Source organism: Montipora foliosa, chromosome 12 (assembly GCF_036669935.1).
Source record: "Montipora foliosa isolate CH-2021 chromosome 12, ASM3666993v2, whole genome shotgun sequence".
Taxonomy (NCBI): domain Eukaryota; kingdom Metazoa; phylum Cnidaria; class Anthozoa; order Scleractinia; family Acroporidae; genus Montipora; species Montipora foliosa.
Genome location: NC_090880.1, coordinates 34588326 through 34608325, shown reverse-complemented (window position 1 = coordinate 34608325; position 20000 = coordinate 34588326). Strand labels below are relative to the sequence as shown.

At 39.6% G+C, this 20000-nt stretch overlaps 2 protein-coding genes across 3 annotated transcripts in view; one reads left to right on the top strand and one right to left on the bottom strand.

Moving 5' to 3' along the window:
* The window catches only part of LOC137979231 (uncharacterized), a 7655-nt gene extending 7503 nt beyond the window's left edge, over positions 1–152 (bottom strand). For both annotated transcript variants that reach the window (XR_011118268.1, XM_068826441.1), the window contains exon 1: positions 1–152. This exon is cut by the window's left edge. The gene's annotated coding sequence lies outside the window, so the exon portion shown is untranslated.
* Positions 1–19049, top strand: part of LOC137981139 (polycystin family receptor for egg jelly-like) — a 19084-nt gene extending 35 nt beyond the window's left edge. Inside the window, exons 2-15 of the mRNA XM_068828484.1 lie at positions 243–425; positions 840–962; positions 5640–5768; positions 6362–7067; positions 7194–7770; positions 8264–8479; positions 8626–8766; positions 9150–9344; positions 9807–10031; positions 10804–11514; positions 12005–12241; positions 12360–13676; positions 14223–14391; positions 16454–19049. Coding sequence (XP_068684585.1) covers positions 243–425; positions 840–962; positions 5640–5768; positions 6362–7067; positions 7194–7770; positions 8264–8479; positions 8626–8766; positions 9150–9344; positions 9807–10031; positions 10804–11514; positions 12005–12241; positions 12360–13676; positions 14223–14391; positions 16454–17949 — 6425 coding nt within the window. The 3' untranslated portion in view covers positions 17950–19049. The remainder of the gene's footprint in view (positions 1–242; positions 426–839; positions 963–5639; positions 5769–6361; positions 7068–7193; positions 7771–8263; positions 8480–8625; positions 8767–9149; positions 9345–9806; positions 10032–10803; positions 11515–12004; positions 12242–12359; positions 13677–14222; positions 14392–16453) is intronic.
* The last annotated feature ends 951 nt before the right edge of the window (positions 19050–20000 follow it).

Genomic DNA, 20000 nt, shown 5'->3' with positions numbered 1-20000 from the left:
TAGCTTGTAACCAGCAAGTAGCGTTGCAACAATCAGCCTAGTGTAAAAACTACGTGACTCTCAAAGGCGAAATCCGATCACTAAAAACAATCATGCAAGCTTGTACAGCGGTGCGATTGGCTAAATGAACAAAAGGAAATAATGTGCGAATCGCGGCAAAATATAGACAAACGAATTATTGTATTACGAAAGTAACAATAATCACAAATCATGGAAGTGAGATTCTTAACCGCCGTGACCAGAGGTTCTTACTTTTCGCCCCTCCGTTTTAACCGCTCGCTCCTCGCGAAAGAAAAATAGAACCTTTGGCACCCAGGGTAAGATAACTCTTACACCACTTACAGATTTCAACGATGCATGTAAAACCAACAACGGATCTGACGTTTGTAGTTGCCCACAAGGATATTTCGGACGTCCCTGCAAAGGTTTGTTCACGTGTCAACTGTAAATTTTTTAAAATTTTTTATTGTTGATCTGATCTGTGTGCATACTTTTTGAGCCTCTATACTAACAGTTGTTACAAATATAATAGACCCGAGAAAGCGTAGGCAGTGATTAGAGAAACTGTTGACGTGTCTATTACTCTTACTACTCTAATCTTGGTTCAGTAGGTCGCGGAAAGGGTTAATTGATTTTTCCTCAGCAAGATTGCTTGGACTAATATCAATTGGTCTCTTTCTTCTGCGTGTAAGACGAAGAAAACCTATTATTCACAGAAAAATTCGATTGTAGCTTGTAATTATGAATGCAAATTTTGTTTCAATTTGAATCATTGTAAGCACTTTTGACCACAAATGTCGCACCGCAGTCATCTGGACCTTGTTTTCATTTTCTGACAGACGTAAATGAATGTGTGACGAATTCACACAACTGCGATTCACAGGCCAATTGTACAAACACAGCTGGATCCTTCATTTGTACTTGTCAACAAGGATATTCAGGAAATGGCTCGTCTTGTTCAGGTAAATGGTTTGTCTTTTTTCGGTAAACTTCTAGCAAGCATCCAGGAGATTGTCTGCTCACGCGGTTCGACGTGTTGATATGACAACGGAGAGCATTTTAAAATGACAGGGCTGAACAATCTGGCCAAGGCAAACAAGCATTAGTAGTCATTGTTCCTCTGTTCGTCAGTCGTGCATTACCGTGCAATGTGGATCTCTGGATAAAACAAAGAAACAAACGCAAAAACAAACGAACAATTGTCGACTTAGAGCAATAAGTGCTTGATTACACTATCGGTCACGTAATCTGAAACCACTTGACCATTTTCATGTGCTGTAAACAGGAGGAAGGTTTAGGCCTCCATCCCTGTTATGTGTTGGTGCTCTCTTATCCCGGCGTTTCTCCTCTGAAGTTAAAACTCTGACATAATTTATTCTGATTTCATGCTTCAAGGTCTTACAATAGGAGTTTAAGCACAGACGACGGCTACGGCAACGACAACGCCATAAAGCAATAATAACATTAGTTAAAAAAGGAAGAACAATCGTGCTGCATGTGCAGAACGAATTTTCGAGCATTTTTTGCCGCACTCCACAAAACAAAAACGTGAAATCACAAAATTTTAGATTTGACGACAACGTGAGCATGTAACAATGAACCACTCATTTACTATTTTTACTTCAAAATCGTTCTTGCCCATCCAGTTTCAGGATTGTTCGCCCGTATTGGTACAATGCGAACAAGACGGAATAATCGCGAAATACTTGCGATACCGCCAAGTTATATTTTGGAGTGACGTTTTCGTTTTAAGGAAGAACCGATACAACGTAGATTTGATTTTAGTGGTCTAACTGCCATGTTTTATCGCATGTTTTCCAGTATTACGTCAACATCCACTTACTATATATATATATGTACATAGAAGCAATTCAATGTAAACTCTCATTGTACCTCAAGAAGGCTGGTTTGGCCAGCCGAAATATAGTACACCACTAAAATCAAATCTACGTTGTATCGGCTCTTGCTTAAAATATTTAGTTTTTCAAATCTTCTCACACACAAATTAGTTAGCCTCCATTTCATGCTAGATCCAATCCAGCCGTGAGAATTCGAAAATGGTCTATTGAAGAGGTATCTATGAAGGAAACAATGCTTGAAGAGTTCAGTTTTAACTCTAGGTAACATAAAGTCATGCTTTCGCTCACGGAGTACACGTCTCCCCTTTGGAGGTAGCATATCATGAAATACATGATCATCACTGATTACGTTCTTAGAGAGCTTAGAGTCGCTATCTCTAATTAAGTCAAGTATAGTTGTTTCTTTCAGGTGAAGCCAAGCTTGTAATTCTTTCTAGATATTTTCGCTGGTAAGCTGCACCCCAAACTTCAAACCCGTAGAATGATACGGACATTGCGAGCGAGTTAAACAAATTTTTGAGTTGGTCTTTAGGATACCGATAGGATTTGCATACCTTAAGAATGTACATTGGACTGCTGGCTTTGGATAGCAAATTGTCAATATGGATGTCCCAGTTCGTAGCATCTTCCTGAAATGTGACTCCTAATAGTCTTAACCATGATTTCCTTTTATTCCTGGTACTTCTGCAGGGGATAACTTAGTAGTTTTGCCGTGCATGCACATTTCCCATGTTTTGGTAAAACTGAGAGACATCTCGTTTATATCTGCCCACTTCTTCATGTTCTCAACCTCAGCGGCGGCAGTATCTGTCCTTTGCCTAACAGGAACACATATCGTAATGTTTTCAGCATATTTCACTAGGAGATTTTTCATTGGAGAAACAGCTCAGTGCATTATCATTCACCATGAGAGAAAAGAGAATGGGTCCTAATACGGTGCCTTGAGGCACCCTCCTATTAATGACAACGAACGCAGTGACCACATCGTCGATAACTACTCTTTGTTTTCGATTGTCCAAAAAACTTGTGATCCAGTTGTTGATATATGGGTTTATGTTGGTGGACTTCAGCTTGTCACAGATAATCTTGTGGGATACTGTGTCGAATGCCTTACTAAAATCAAAGCACATCACGCGCACATAGTCAGAGTCACGATCTAGTGCAGACAACCGAAAATGTTGACATTTTAAGAGAGCTAGAGTAGTGTTGCACCCCTCCTTAAATCCAAATTGGTCATTGTTAATGGTCGACTTAAATTCTGTTGACATTTCTTGGTTGAATACCAGCCTTTCAAGAATTCTCATTATGATGTTGATTAGAGGAATTGGTCTGAGCTGTGTGCATTCAGTAACTGGCGACTCTTTTAGAATTGGTCTGACGTTTGCATTCTTCCAAAGTGTAGGAACAGACTGGTGCATGATAGAGTAATTAAATATCTTAGTGATAATCGGTGCAAGCTGGTGAGCATGGTCTTTCCACAACCAATGGGAGAGTTGATAAGGGCCCGCAGCAAAAGTAGGGAATCTAGTTCCATTAGGTATTGGAAGTTCTTCACGTGCAGTATACTGCGGACAGGTGTCGATCTCTTTGAAATAGGAATTAATAGTTTCTGGTTCGATGATGGATGAGATAATTTGGTTATTCGATTTTCTGCCAGTTATCTTGTTGACTGTGTTCCACCAACCCTTGGTTCCATTGTTTAGAGGCTTCACTGTAGCCTTCTCGAACTTGATTCTCTCTTATCAGATTGTTTATTCAGGGGTTCAACAAGGTTTGAACCCGTGACCTCGCGATGCCGGTGCGACGCTCTAACCAACTGATCTGTGAAACCAATGACGTTAGGAGCTGGTCATTTGCGGGTTCAAATGTCGAATGAATGAATCAAGGAACGAAATGATATATGAAGTGAATCATATATTGCTAAAATTGCGTTTTCGTAACTGCGAGGATCATAGCTCACTTGATTTCATATCCGCACTTCAATATATGATTCATTTCATATATCTTTACGTTCATTGATTCATTCATCACGGAAACATTTGAACCCACAAATGACCAGCTCCCAACGTCAGTGGCTTCATAGCTCCGTTGGTTAGAGCGTCGCACCGGCATCGCGAGCTCACGGGTTCAATCCCCGTTGAAGTCCTAAATTTTTTTAGGCTTCTCTACGCAATTGCTTAAATTGCGTTCGTAACTGCCAGGTGAGGCGAAGGTGGTTTGTACTGGTGCTCATGCGCGTAATTGTGAATTGTATATTACAATTTTTAATTACAATTTCTTTAGAAGGAATTTGTTTGCATGCCGAAAGCCGCTTGCTAGTTCTGATCGTTTGTTGAACGTGGAGAGCTCCGGGTGGCAAATTATATAGTATTTCTTGAGTGTACATTAGTTGCATCTTTTGGTGTTGTTAGAATACTCGGGCGCCCATCCCAAAATCTTCCACGTGATGTAGTTTACTTTAGCATTTTTCAGCCGCCTCACATATTTACTTAGCTCTGTCTGATTGCTGTGCACCACATTCTTAAAGGACTGATTATAGTTGGCAAATCTAGTCTTTAAATCGGTGTCAGTTAGCTCTAATTAATACTCATTTCCCTCGCTTGAGGTGACTGTTGCATGGGGTATTATACCCTTTGTTAGGCATTGGTTGTCTAGAAGACATTGGTCTTTTTTTCTTCAATTACATGATTTTTCTACACTGGCTCCTTCAGATTCTAGCGTTTGCAGCACGCGCTTATTGTTGACATTGGGCATGCAACTATATGATAGTTAAATTGGTCTAAGAGCGTAGCCCTTGGGGAAACATTCGTCTACAATTTCTACGAACTGCGTTCCTAAGTTGGTCTTGACCTGTGCATCGTAAGGCGGGTTGAACCAGGTGATGTTTCTTTTCCTTGTCCTGCTAACCCTTCCTCTGCTCGCTCTTGGTTGGAATTTCAATGTATATTGGTACCTGCTCTTTTCCAGGGCCGCTTGGTATGGTTGTACTGCGTTGTTGAATACAGATTCATGGGACTAAATGTCTGATAGCCTCTGGTTTACGCTTTACGGTATTCTCTTCAATATACGTGGTGGATGTTTGCTCTTGGCGTGCACGTAGGTGGGAACGTTTCCGGGCTTCATAAAAGGGTAGTGTTTGCCGCTATCACTATTATTAAGTCCTTGGGGCTTAATACTTTTTAAGCGGTATGCCCATTGACCTTCCTTATCCAGTAGTTTAGATTCATGGGGCACTTTATCAATGAGCTTAATGCTTACGTCTTCGAGACCATGGTGTCCAGGAGCATGGAAATGTCTATAGATAAGATCATAATTGCTCTTGTCTCTATCAGAAAGTCTAGTGTGCGCTCTGAGACGAGACTTAGGGCGGTGATTTTTTCTTCAATCAGACTAGGTCTAACAGGAAACGTCAACGCTAATCTATGTATATTTTCTTCTAACAGTTTGCACAAGCCTTATAAATCGGCATAAAGTTGTATTGCGCGCGCTTTTCAGTTGCGTTTTTAAAATTTGTAATTTGTGGTGCGATATAGGTGTAATGGTCATTCACGCTGATGAAGGCCGGTGAACTCGGCCGAAATATAGGTGAACAGGAAAAATGTCTTGTTTTTCTTCATTTGTGTTAGTATATATATATATTAATTATAAAATCACGTGTTTCAAGTAAGTTGTTAGAATCACTTGGATCAAGGCAGTGTAACAGCCTGAACAGCTTGTGACGTTTTCTTTGTTTTAAATAGTTGTATGGTCATTTTCAAAGCATTTTAACGTTATTTTCAGATATCGATGAGTGTGCGACAGCATCACATAACTGTCACGGGGTGGCTCATTGTCATAACACTGCAGGTTCCTTCAAATGCAAGTGTAGGACAGGTTACGTTGGAGATGGTTATGTTTGTGATCCTATGGGTCAGTGTAAATGTATTCTGTGTGTTCATTTATTTTCAAACATACGTTTAGGGTGGAGTCAAATCAAAGTAGAACTCTTTATGCAATTTTCCTTCATCGCTGCAAAATAAGTTTAATTCTGCCTCTGTATTATGGATGTCAGGAAATGCCAAGATGTTTTGAAAATGCTTCGGAAAATATGTCGAATTATTCAAATTCACGAGCCGGCTTTATCTTTGAAAAACGATAGCCGATTTTTCTGTTTCATTTATAAAACGTACACGCAAACGTTGTTTAAGAAAAATAGACAAACTTTCACAGAACCAGGTTTCATAAAAAATTGTAGCCGTAAGTTGTTAATTACATTTGGGCCATTAAGATTGCAACACTGAAACATGGTTAATTATGATTGGGAAAGAGGTACCGATGGGATCGCCTGAGAATGTACAAAAGTTTATATCCCCAGCAGTAACGTTTAGTAAATAAAATGTTTATTGTCTCTGCTAGAATGAGGACGCACTATTACTCATGCACGCTGAATTATTTTTTCTCACAAAACTCTCTATGGCTTTCTGGGTAGAATTTTATGATTCTGTTTTCTTTACGGCTCGCAGGAAATTTCTCAGTGACTATCACAAGCATTTCTAAAGATAAATATAATGCCACTCCAGTCAAGAGATCCTTTAAAGGAGTTTTGGCAGCCTCAATAGATGGTCTACCGTCAGGTGCTTTAATTTTAGAAAGTGCGCTTCAATGGCGTCTGGTGAGTGAAGCAGAACTGGCAGCATCTGAGTCACCAGAAGGTGTTATAGTGAGTCAAGGGACAACTGAATGGATCATACGCAAGAGATCTGTTCCTGCTGGTATTCATCAGGTCAAACTTATAGTTACATTTACAATAGGCGATCCATCTGCTCCAACTAATCTTCAGGCGTTTGATTACGGTTTTATTGAGAGTATTCCGGGTCCGCTGAGAGCTATTATAGACGGTGGAAGCATTGTCCGATGGGGATCAGTGGAGTCCGTGACAGTGAATGGATTATTGAGTTATGATGGCGACATTGGTCCTGGAGCCCATACTGGGGTCAATTTTACTTGGTCTTGTACTATCCCAGAAGATAATTTATCCATTAGTTTTGACTGTTTTGGTGCTTTCGCCATTGACAACGTCAACGCCACTGTCATGCAAATCGCTACCTCTCAATTAACAGTTGGAAAATTCTACGTTCTTCTGCTGGACGTAACGAAAGATACGAGGTCAGCTTCCGCCAAAATATCATTTGAGGTAGCAGCAGGAGAGATACCCCACGTAATTCAAAGGTAATGGTGGAACAAAACCCTGAAACAGAGTCGAAAACTTCCTTGCCGTTATCATCAAAGCAAACTCACTGAAATATGGGTTTGAAATATCTCTTCTTTTAATCGTTTTTCTGTTTCCTCCCAAAGGTGTTTTATCGATTGTAGCACGGTGGCTTCTTCTTCGAACAAGCTGAGAGTAACGTCAGAATGTCCAAATTCACCTTGCAGTGGCTCAGTTTACGAGTGGCACTTAAAGAAATGGAACGAAACTGAAAACGCATGGCACATAATTACGATTACCCCAAATATGACCTCAACTCCATCTAATGCTAATAACATAATTATAAAAGAGAATTCATTGCCACCAGGTTTTAAATTTACTTTGAAGTTAGTTGCAAGGTCTCCCTCTGGTTCAGAAGGATTTGCCGTTTTCGAGTTTGAGACCGCCGGGGCGCCAAACGGCGGTAATTGCAGTTCTTCTTCTTACGAAGGAATAGCCCTTGAGACGGAGTTTGCATTTAGTTGCATTGGATGGAAAGATAAAAAAATGCCTCTCTATTATGAATTTCGAGCTGGCAAGGATCCAATATCGTATGGCACGTCTTCGACCTCTGTTTCAACCGTTTTGCCAGCTGGTCTAGCAACAGACGGGTACCAGCAGCAAATTAACATCATCATCAAGAATTCCGTGGGTGTGGCTGTTATAAAGACGTTGTCAGTAAAGGTAAGCAGTCATTTCACGTTACCTTAATTCTTTCAATATTTTAAATGATTTACAACATTAAACAAAAAAAACAGCGGAAATTAAAGAGGTTTTTTTCTTTCTAAGCAATTTCGGATGCGAATTTTTTCTCGAAGTGGTTGTTTTCCTGATATATTTCATGAACGATTTTTGTTTTTTTAGTGTTGAAATTATGCCATGAAAATTGCTTTATTCTCATTTTAAATCCTGCTTGCGAGTCGGAATATGTTTGGGGATCCTACGTTATTCTCACTTGTTCACAAGGACTGGTACTTTGTTTGTCTTCTTGCAGACAGACTCATGGCCCTGGGTGGTAATATTTCTCGGGTTAAAAGTGGGGTTGATGGTAGCAAAAAGTTGCGTTAGGACTATGAGACTTGATAGGGTGTAATTGGACACAGTCAATTCAAGTCAAGCGAGATGCCCCAAGGAACCTGAAAACGCACGTACGTCAATTCAAGCCTCTTTATTGCAGGTCAAGGGATCTTCCAAACTTGATCCGTGCCTTACTTCAACCGACAAAGTGGGAAATCAGTTAAAAAGTTTAGTAGCGGGTGAAGGAAATAAGCTAGACGAACTCCTCAACATAGGTGAAGTCAGCCAGGCTGCGCAGCTTTCCATGTCGGTCCTTAAGACTGCAAATGCCAAATCAGATTGCGGCAAGGGATTGAGCATGCTTGTCAAAACAGTGGTAAGTTTGTTTACCACTTGGACCATGAAAAAATTCTGAAGGTAGCGAATCAACTTAAGACTCCACGACCTTCATTTCTGCCTGGAAAGCAGCACTTTTATACATCCACATCTCTGTATTGACTTCATCTGATTTATCCTACACAGATCGCAGCCACAATTATCGAAAGGTTCACAGCAATAAGGCCAGAGAGTGCAGAAATGTCTCGCACAATTATGGTGGTTATTAATGAGGCAGGGGGAGGAGAAGGAGCAAGTGAGGGGGGAAGTGGAGGAGCAGATGCTGTGGTAAAACATTCTATGCCTAACCTCACAACCATGCATCTATTCATTCGTGTTAAAAATCTTTGGAGCGCACAAAGCGAAACCCCTGTTCACATAATTTTTAGTTCTGCATGGACGTAGGTTGTATCAACAGGTCATAAATTCTTGTAAACAAAATTTTTCTGTTTCTATGAAATCTCGCACTGAAAGAACTGGATTGACCGGTAATTCGATCTTTCGGCAATACCTACCTATCTAGTTTTCATGTTCATCACGATGCATTTACAAGTGTATCTAGTTTCCTTCCAGTCGTATTATCATTTGTTTCTTGTCCAATATACTTGTCGATCTGGTCAGAACTTGTAGCTTTGTTTTCCTTCAAACGTTTGTTCTTTGTTTTGTCAAAGAATCGGGCATTGAAAATGTCTGACACTGCAACAAAAGAGCTTGTTGATACCCTAAGCGACCCCGAGGAGCCATTGACGCCTGAAGTGGAGGAGGCTGCAATTAACGTTGCAGGAGTTCTGAAGAATGTTCTAAAGTATTCATCTTTTCAAAGTCGAGGCAGTAGGTCAGCACCCAGTGAGCCCCTGTCGTCAAAGGTACAAAAACAACTTTTAAAATAGCTTAATACGAAACTCTACTGGAAAATGTAGAATGCATTAAGGGCAGTTAAACTGACCAAAATAAGTCACAATACTTCCGAAATTGTCTTGAAAATGTGTGCCTATAAGGTGTATCAGAATTTTCCCCAAGCTCAATAAGAGGGAAACACGACCAAAATTGGTTACCGTAAAAATTAAAATTGTTTTGTAACAGTATCTCCTTTAAAAACTTTATTTTTCAGTTTGTTCAATGAACACGAAACCTTGAGTGCTTTTTGAAACACTAGAACCGGCATAACTGTTGTTCACGGTTAATGCGGGCAGTATTTGCTCTAAATAGCGGTTAACAAGTTTTAAATCTTTCATGGCATAGATATGAAAAAAAATCATTACTACTTTTATCTTTGAGTCGATAGCGCAACACTGATCCCTCTTGGCATGTTTTATAACACCGCACAGGAAAACGTCGAAAGAGCAGCTCAAAATCTGAACAACATAAGCAATGCCTTTCTCGCCCGTTTGGTGCAGTCGGAACGAATGGTAATAAAAACCAATGACCTTACTCTGGCCCTTAAAAAGGTGTCATCCGACAAAGTTGAAGGACTCAGTATGGAAGAGGGTCCTTTCAAATTTAAATTACCGCGAAACATCGGAAATATGGCCGCTGGCGACGTTAGCGCAAAGGTAAGCACTTTTAAAGATTGTAAAAGGTATGTTATTCAAATAGGCTGAGACTGGGACCTCTTATCGACTAAGTTTTGCGCCTATGAGTTTGCTCCTCATCTCATAATGTTGTAATCGGCGTATAACAGACCTGCATGGGATTTTTTTCGATGGTGCCTCGGGAATAATCGGAAGAAATCCGAGCGCTCCTTTGCAGGAGTTCAGGAACCTGCGACCTTCTGATTTCTATTTCGGATGCTTTACCACTAGCTCATTGGCGACTCGTGGGAGCGACAGGTCCTTAAACTACGTTCTGGTTACGATCGTCCCGCCATACTACTAAGACTGAAAGTGTCGAAGTAGTGCATTCTGATGTTGTTGTGAAGGAGATGTCAACTGTTAACCCCAGTTTATGAAATGAGAGATACTCGGAAAATTCCCTGTTGTTTGTATCGAACCTACGACCTTCTGATTAGTAGTTCGGATGCTAGTTCTACCAGTGAGCTATAGGAAAGTCTTGGGAGTCAGGCCATTAAACTTAATGCAGGTGGCCTTTAATGCTTCACCAAATTGTACGATCCAACAACAAGTGACATTGGCGCTAATTAACATGAATGGTGTCATGACGATTCGTAGTATTCGATTCTATGAATTTCTGCGAAGATGAGGAATGGTTTCAAGTCTCAAGGGTGGATAGACAGTGGAGCAGATAGTGATCCCGTTGACGAGAGTACTGCTGTAAACTAAAAGTTTGGAATTTACAAAAAATTTCATTATCTAATTATCTTTGCAGATGACTTCTGTGAGTTTCAATCCTTATACCTGGGACAGCAGTAGCAGAGCCATCCAATCAGGTGTTACCAGCCTCGAGTTACAAGATGGCAACTCAAGTATCAATATTTCAGAACTTGATAACGACATTATCATGGTCATTCCAATTTTTACCCAACAAAGTGACATTGCAAACACTACTAAAGTTCCCGATCATCGATTTCTCAAACCGAACAAAATGGTTGTTCATTCTTACTTCGCTCAACTAGCTGATGTTCCTGTCATTATTAAACTTGGAGTGCAAGAGGCAGATGTTGAGTTGAAGTTATTTGTAAAGTTTGGATCAAGACCAACCGTCGAGGACTTTGATAAAAACTTTACCATATCATTCGAGTACACATGTAGAGTGAATCATGATGGCAACCAAACATTTTGTTTCTTTGAGAAGAGTTTTGTCTCAGTGGTGCCAAAAACGCCAAGTCTACTTTTCGTTGGTATAATCGGAATTAAAAATTCTTCGAAAGTTGCTCGACATAGAAGATCGTGTTTTGGTCATGGTAGACAAAAACGAGCTTGTGTTGACTTTAAGGAACCACCTCCAAAAGGAATCACAAATACAGTTGTACCACAGTATAACCCTCTGACGGATGTCAACTATACAATGTCAATGATCCAATCAGGTTGTTTCTACTGGTCTAAAGATAAAGAAAGGTGGACGTCGAGTGGTTGCAAGGTAACAGCGTACGAATTGATTCCTCGCTGATTTACTTCGTGTAAATATTTTGTTTCGGATTCTATAAGCCTAAACTTAAGGTAACGATGTTTCTTGAGGTTCTGAATGCTCACGGTTCACTCATAAAATGGCCAAGGGGAACAAACTCTTAGTGTTTATTCAATAGGTAGCAAGTGTATGTTCTTAATAAAAGCGAAATTACATGCATGTCATTAAAAAGGTGTTACGAAGTCATAACCCGGACAAGTAACCTATTTTTCCTTTCAGCTGATGCGGACTCTGAAGTTCGATTCAATCAACGGTCTCAGTTTTTCCTGCTGTTGATTAGAATATAATTATAATACGGGTATAATTCAACCAATGAAGATGCGGAATGCTATATCGTTTTGACATATCTAACGAAGCCATTGGTCATTTAGCTTCCGAAGAAAACGATAGCAATTTATTTTTAAATTTTATTTTTACCGCACTTTCAATGGCTTGATTCCAGGTTGACCTGAAGTCGAACTCAACCCACTTGATCTGTCTCTGCAACCACTTGACGTCCTTTGGAGGAAGTTTCATCCAGACACCAAATCCTATCGACTTTGACAAAGTTTTTGCTGAGTTTGGAAATATTGCAGAAAATGGCAATATTTCAGTATTGGTGACTATTTGCTCTGCCTTACTTTTATATTTTGTGGCAATAATCTTTGCAAGGAGAGCGGATAAAAGGGATGAAAGCAAGGTTAGATATGCATTGGTTGCTAGAACACCATTGAAAGCAGCTGCGACCTTTAAACTCTTTCTTGGATACAACTACTTGCAACGCTAATCTTTTTCGTATACTTCTCCTTGTACTGTAGATGTGTCTTCCAAGGTTTGTAACCATCTCTGAAGAAGGAACTTACTTCTACGACATGGTCATCGGTACTGGTATTTGGAAGAACTCGGGAACAACAGCTAATGTAGCCATCAACATAAAAGGCACAGTAAGTGAACATAAGCAAGTTTCACTTGGAAACAATTTAGGAAACTCGACTGACATCTTTGCACGAGGAAGTATTAATGGATTTATTCTAGCCACTGGCGGGTCGTTGGGACCTTTAAAAGAAATAACTTTAGAACACGACAACGCAGGAGAGAATCCGTCGTGGTTCGTTGAAACAGTAAGAATTAGAGACAGACAGACTGAAGACGAATGGATCTTTCCAGTTAATCGTTGGCTTGCGGTTGAAAAAGAAGATGGTCTTATAGAGGCAACTGTAGACAACAAAGTTATCAATAGGTTTACAAGCGAAGTTCGATCTCGTTTTGGACGGAAGATTGCCGATAGTCATTTATGGATGTCCGTGTTCAGTAAAGCAGGTAGTAGTACTTTTACTCGAGTGCAAAGAGCTTCCTGTTGCTTGTCGGTTCTATTAAGCGCCATGATTGTGAATGCTATGTTTTATAACATCAACGGAGAATCGGAAGGTGCTATACTAGTGGGACCATTCAAGTTCTCTCTGAGGCAGATCGTTGTAGGGATACGAAGCGGACTAATAATTGCTCCTGTGAATATGCTCATCGTCTTCTTATTTAAGTCATCAAAACCAAAAAGCAAAAAAGGAGAGAGTCACGCGGGAATCGATCAAGCACAACACTTGATTGATCAAATGATGGACATTAGATGCATGCTGCCTCATTTTTGTATTTACTTTGCGTGGTTTCTCTGCCTAGCAACAGCGTTCACTTCGGCAACTTTTACGATGTTTTACAGCCTCATGTGGGGGAAAGAAATTGCTGAGCAATGGCTTTCCTCTATTTTGATATCAAATGGCCAAGACATTTTCGTTTTACAGCCAGCAAAGGTCATGGTTGCTGTCGTTGTTGTCTCATTGGTCTTTACGAGGAGCCAGGCTTCTGTCAATTTACAAGAAGCGGATTTTGAAGAAGATGGCGTCTGCCAGGGTGACATTGATTTTCTAATTGACAATCCTAAAGAGAAGTTTAAGCTCTTAAGGTTGGAAGCAATACGGGAAAGAACTAAAAAGGAAGTGAGGCTTGTCAACCTGTCCAAAGAAATATTTATCCACCTGTTATTTTTGTTATTATTAGCAATTGTTTGCTATGGCAATAAGAACAGTTATCGCTATGTAATGACAACGACACTGTTGGATCCATTTGCTAACTTTGATAAGGTAAGAATGCCTATTGAACATTGCTGTAAAGTTATTCGTTGTCCAAATTTACTTATATATGCATATATTGCGCCACAATTTAATTTTAACTGCAACTTTACAGCTTTTTACGTTTGTACCTTCTGCAAAAGAAAGGCAACGCGCCACCAAAGATTCTCAGATCGCTTGATCTGTGTTTCTTTCTTAGTTTGTGTAATGTATCAATCAATCAGGGAAGCAGGCCAGGGATGGCGCAGTGGTGCATGAGAGCACTCGCCTCCCACCAATGTGGCCTGGGTTCGATTCCCAGACTCGGCGACTTGAGTTTGTTGGTTCTCTAGTTTTTTTCTCCGGGTACTCCGGTTTTCCCCTCTCCTCAAAAAACCAATGTCTGATTTGATTTCACGTTCACGTTTAAATGAATTTTGTATTTCCTAGGTGACACGTGGTTAAATAACCCTAACCCTTCTTAAGCATTATTATTCAATCAAGCAAGAAAAGAATTGCCTCACGCACGACTAATGTACTTAATTAATACTGCAATTAATAGTATACTATTTGACTTAGCTATCCAACAGATATCAACTGTCCAAGTGGTTGAATCAGGAGTTTATCCAAAAATTCTACGGTCAACCTTGGTATAACGGTCATACGGAGAAAAACGACATTTATGTCGAGAATAAGATGTCCATAATGATAGGGATGCCATGGATGAGACAACTTAGAATGAAAAGAAGTGAGTTCTAATCAATTTGCGATACATTTATGCACTTCACGTTCTTCTCTAGAAGTAATTCTAAAATCCAGTCTTCAAACTCTGATTTAAGTTTTCGGTAATGAGATAAAACAATTTACCATGTATACTGACAAAGCTTTCGACAGTATCGTCCACTGTATTCTCACTGATAAGCTTCTGGGCCCGGTTGTTCAAAAGCCGATTAGTGCTAATCCCAGATTAAAAATTAACCGAGGAGTTTATTTCTCTACTCGCAAGTGCTGTTCAACGCTGATATTCGGCAAAAATTTACATTAACATAAGTCAATCTTGAGAACAAAAATTTGCAAAAGAAACTTTCACTAAAAAGTTGAAAACGTGAAACAAAAGTTTACGCTAATCCTGGATTCAGTTAATCGGCTTTCGAACAACCGGGCCCAGGATGTTGGACTATCACTCCCTGTTTCCTTAGTTATCTTCAGCCACGCTCACGCTATCAAGTTGTTAAAATTGGTAACGCCACCTCTGATCGACTACTTGTGACCTGTGGAGTGCCCCAGGGCAGTATTTTAGGCCCACTACGTTTTAGCATACATGTCAATGATCTTCCAAGTATCCCAGAACATAGCTGCGTTCAATCCTATGTCGATGTTACTTGTACTTTAACTTGAAAGACCGATCTGACGCTATTTTTAAATTAAATGAAGACTTGTGTAGAATTAGCAATTATTAATCCTGATCAAACTAAACTTGTCATCTTTGGCAGTAGAGCCATAATCTCGAAAGTAGAGGATTTTCGCCTAACTCTGCTGGGAAAAGAAATTAGCCCTGCTGCATCTTCAAAAGATCTCGGAGTTCCCCTCGACACGAACTTAACATATAATGATCACGTTGCTTCCACAGTGTCAGGTTGTATGGCGCGCTTATGTCAGATAAACCGATTAAAGTATGTATTTGATCGAAATACACTTGTTGCCATTATGAACGCTTTGGTCTTCAGCAAAGTATACTATTGTTCCAATGTCTGGTGCAATACCACCGAGACTAACCTGAATAAGATTCAAGCTGTACAAAACTTTGCTAGCCGTATTATTAGTGGCGCAAAAAAGGTATGCCCACATAACTCCCATTCTTAAAGATCTACGATGGTAACCAGTTAGACAGCAGTTATACTTTCGATATGTAATAATGGCCTATAAATGCATGACCGGTTGCGCGCCGGACTCCCTCTGCTCTAGATACATTCACAGAGCAAGTATTTCCACGGGAAGAACAAGGAATTCACAGATGCGCATACTGGAGATCCAACTGTGTAGGAATGCCACCGGACAAAGACCTTTCCACTTCAGGACTGTTAAGCTTTGGAACTCTTTAGCACCCTACCTTAAGCTGAAACCGACACTCGATGAATTTGAATATTCAAATTTTCTTACTTCTTAATTAATTAAATGGGTACCATAAATTACTAGCCTAAGTATTTTAGATATTTGTATTGCATGTCTATTGTTTCTCTTCTTTTGAAATATTTTCACTTCTTTTGTAATTCTAGTATCTTTATTCTAAAAAACCCTAACCCTAACCTCCCATTTCATAGAGTTCACTTCCTATCCTCTGCTCGAAAATGGGGTAAAGAGGAGATTGAATGTGGATTCAGCCAACTTAAAAAAAGGAATAACTTCCCATTTGTCTATCATGTGTATGCATCTGTGTTAAGTTGCTATCTGGTGAATTATACCAGTCCCCTCACTTACTGATGTAATGTCTTAGTGTTTGAGGCGAAGGACGTCATTGCAATATACCGTTCCGGTGCAATGAAGAAAGAATACATTTATTATAACCTCCAGTCTTAAAAGAAACAATGAACATTGACTTTAACATTGATATTTTAATTGGATTTATAATCAATAGAACTTATACTTAGTTTTGAAATTTTATCTATTCTAGTTTTATGAATATGTAATTCAGCCTTCACGGGCTGCCATTTATTCAGTCAATAAACTATCTATCTATCTATCTATCTATCTATCTATCTATCTATGTTGTTACAACAGTGTTACGGTTTTTTTACTTATTTACTTGAAAGGTTCCTGTGTGGTTCTTGCCAGCCAAATCCAAGACTGCTACAATGATAGTGAAGACGGAGGTGGGGATACTACAGCAATGAGTCTACCAGGCTGGAAGCCACTTCCGTTAAACACTTCCTGGCCAGACGCTCTGCAGCTATGTCCAAAACCTTGGCGTTACCAGAGTGGTGAAAAGCTTGACAACGACCCGATTAAAGGAAGTTATAATCACTATGAAGGTGGCGGCTATGTAGCTGTCATGGGATATGATGACGAAACAGCTCAGAAAGTCCTAAACGACACGTTGGGCAATGGATGGATTGACAGATATACACGTGCTTTGATTTTAGAGTTTGCCGTTTTCAATGCCAATGCAAATCTTCTCAGCATTGCCACATACTTTTATGAAGTGCTGGCTACAGGCATTGCTTACACAACAAGAAGAGTTGATACACTCGAATTGCAAAGCACGGAATCGGGGAATTTTATTGTTTATCTCATTTTTCAGTTCCTTTTTATGGCTATGGTTTTGTATTACTTGGTCATCATGCTGGTCCTCCTGTCTAAAAAGCGTCTTAGATTTTTCAAGTCAATGTGGAATATGGTTGACTTGTTAATAGTCGTTTTCTCAGTATGTTCAGTAGCGTTCTACATTATGAGAGCGAAGAGTGTTTTGAAAAGTGTGCGATCTGTCCAAGCTAATCCTTTTAAAATCGTGCATTTTCATCAGGCTTTAGACTGGGCAAACTGGGAAAATGCCGCGATCGCTGTAGCCATTTTCATGGTGACCGTGAAGCTTTTGAATCTTATCCGTTTTAATCCCTATGTGATTTTCTTATTCTCCACTTTTCGGCAGTCGATAAGCTATCAACTGTCATACTTAATTTTCTTCCTCATAATTTTCAATGCCTTTGTTATATCAGGAAAACAATTTTTCGGTCACTCAGTCCTTGAATACTCTGGCTATCTGCATGCGGTGATCTCTCAGTTTGAATTTATGTTGGGCAAAGCAGTTCCATTAGATGATCTCCGAAGAGAGAATCCATTCCTTGGTCCGTCGTTTGCTTTGCTGTACAACGTAACAGTAACTATATTCCTTATTAACATGATAGTGTCTGTCCTGAACGAGTCATACGCTGATGCCAAAACCCAAGCGGAAGAAAGTGCTGATGCACTAGAAATGGCAAGATTTATCGAAAAACGGTTCATGGAAATGTTTCGAAAAAGCGAAAATGAAAATAACTTCAAATTGTACTGCGATGAAACAATATTCACAAATATGTGCCAATCAGGAGCAGAGCCTTATTGTTTAAATTCTAACGGTATTATACAGTGTACGAAAGAAAGGCTGAAAAAACTTGACCAGAGACTTGCTGCTCTGACTCGGCGAACAAATGTTATCTTTGACGACCAGAAAGAGGAAGATGACTTCCAAAGCCTGGTCCAATTAGTTATCAGAGGTGAAATTAATGCCATAAAAAACCATGACCCTAATGCTATTATAGTTTTTCCATAGTCATGTCCTGTGTAAAGTGACCATGATGCAATTGGGCTCAACATTATACATCTTCGGCCACCGTTGTTTTCCCGTCAGTTTTGTATATTAAATTCCTCTTGTCCCAAGTTGATCTGTAGCATTGCTATCATTACAAACATTAGTAGCCAAGCCTTATGAATAAATTACATTTCTTCCGTTTGAACTCTGGGTGCTCAAAAATTCCCTTTAGCGCAACTTCAGAGGTAATAAACTGCGTTCACGGCGCGAATTAAAATTGGTAGCTTTCGTATAAGGTGCTTTAAATAGCTGTAATTCAAACAGGTTTACAGTATTCCTCATATTCCATTATTTCTCGTCATTGCAAGAGAAAAACGACACAAAGCGTTAAAAGCAGAACTCCAGATAACTGACTTCAAGTGCTCTCACTGTTCAAGAATCTGTTCATCCCACCTGAGAGTACAGAGCCATCTCCGGAAACATCGATAAATTTTGCCTACCGGTTACGTCATCTTCGGATCGAAGGACGACCTACAATTCCTCATATTGGAGGGAGGGGACCCTAAGATAATATATGATAGAGCCAAGTACCTTTAGAGTGTAACAGAAAAAATTGGTATAATTTGGGGCAAAAATAACATAAACACTATTTATATTGTAGGAGTACGAACTAAAGGCTCCAGCTCCTGAAGGCTTGATAGCTCTGTTGGAAGAGCAGTGTAGCGCAATCAAAAATAACGGCAGGCTTTGTTTGCATGAAAAGAAGTTATTTCCCAGTATAGCAAAAGCTACTCAGTTAAAGTGATAAAATTGCGTGCTGAGTTAGTAATAATGATACCATGTTTTAAATATTTAGGACTAAGGGAAACTAAGGGAAAATCGAGACAACATACTGAAGGATCATGATTATTGTTGTCATTCAAACGGATAACGTCAAAATGAAATGTGGAATGCAGATAGTGGCATTGATATTTCTTGCAAAATCATTAAAATGGAAAGCGTTATTGAACCACTCGATACAAAGTTTGACAATCGATTTTGCTTGTCTCATTGTGAAGCTTTCCAGGTCGATGCTCCTGACAGTGAGCGATCTGTTACTGAAGATGACAACCAAGAATGTGAACAATCCCTTCCGCCCGAGAACCCGTGTATAAACACCAGTTTCTCTTACATTGAAAAACATATAATTTCTGAGTGGACTTTTCCAGAATTTTTTTCTGATGATTATGACTTAAATGAAGAAAATTTCAAAAGGTGTGCACTGACTTTGTTGGAAAACTTATTTATAACTGAGACTGAAATATCTGAGACAGAAATACAAACAAGGGTCAGTCTGAAAATACACAGTGGTTCAAATACAGATGTGCACGAGTGACAGAATCCAAGTTTGGGGAAATTAAAAACAGAAGATCTACCACTGCACCTGATCGCTTGATACGTTGATATTTTTCCGTACAATCCAAAAGGGTAAAACACCCCATCAATGTCAAGAAGGTTTAAGGCTTGAGCCTATAATCAAAGAGAAGTATATAGCCAAGCAACTTGAAACTGGCCACACTGGAAAAAAGGTGTCTGAAAAGGATTGATCATTGACAGAAAAAACCCTTTGCTTGCAGCTAGTATTGATGGTGAAGTTCATGACCCGACAGCAAAGCACAGTCCAGTTGGAAATCTTGAAATGAAATATAAACAATTTCCCAGCAGATTAATAATGTACGCAACAGAAAATTGAGGACAATTTATTACATTTCATTGCTAAGCATACAAAAGACTCATGTCTTCAAATAACCAGTAATGGACTCGAGCTTAAAACTCGTCATCATTACTATGCCCAAATACAAGGAGGTATGGGTATTTCAGAATGCGCACTGAAGCAATTTGTCTTGTTTCATCTTCCTCATCTGGATCCAACTGACCCTTGCATCTCATGAATGGGGGTATATTTGGCGAAGCTTTTCTTGAAACCAACAAACCTTGAGTCTCAAATCCCTGTCAGCCATTACTGAGTGTCCTGGTTCAAGTAAATCTAGTATCCCAGATGACGCAACAATCTGCCTGTCACTTGCATGGCC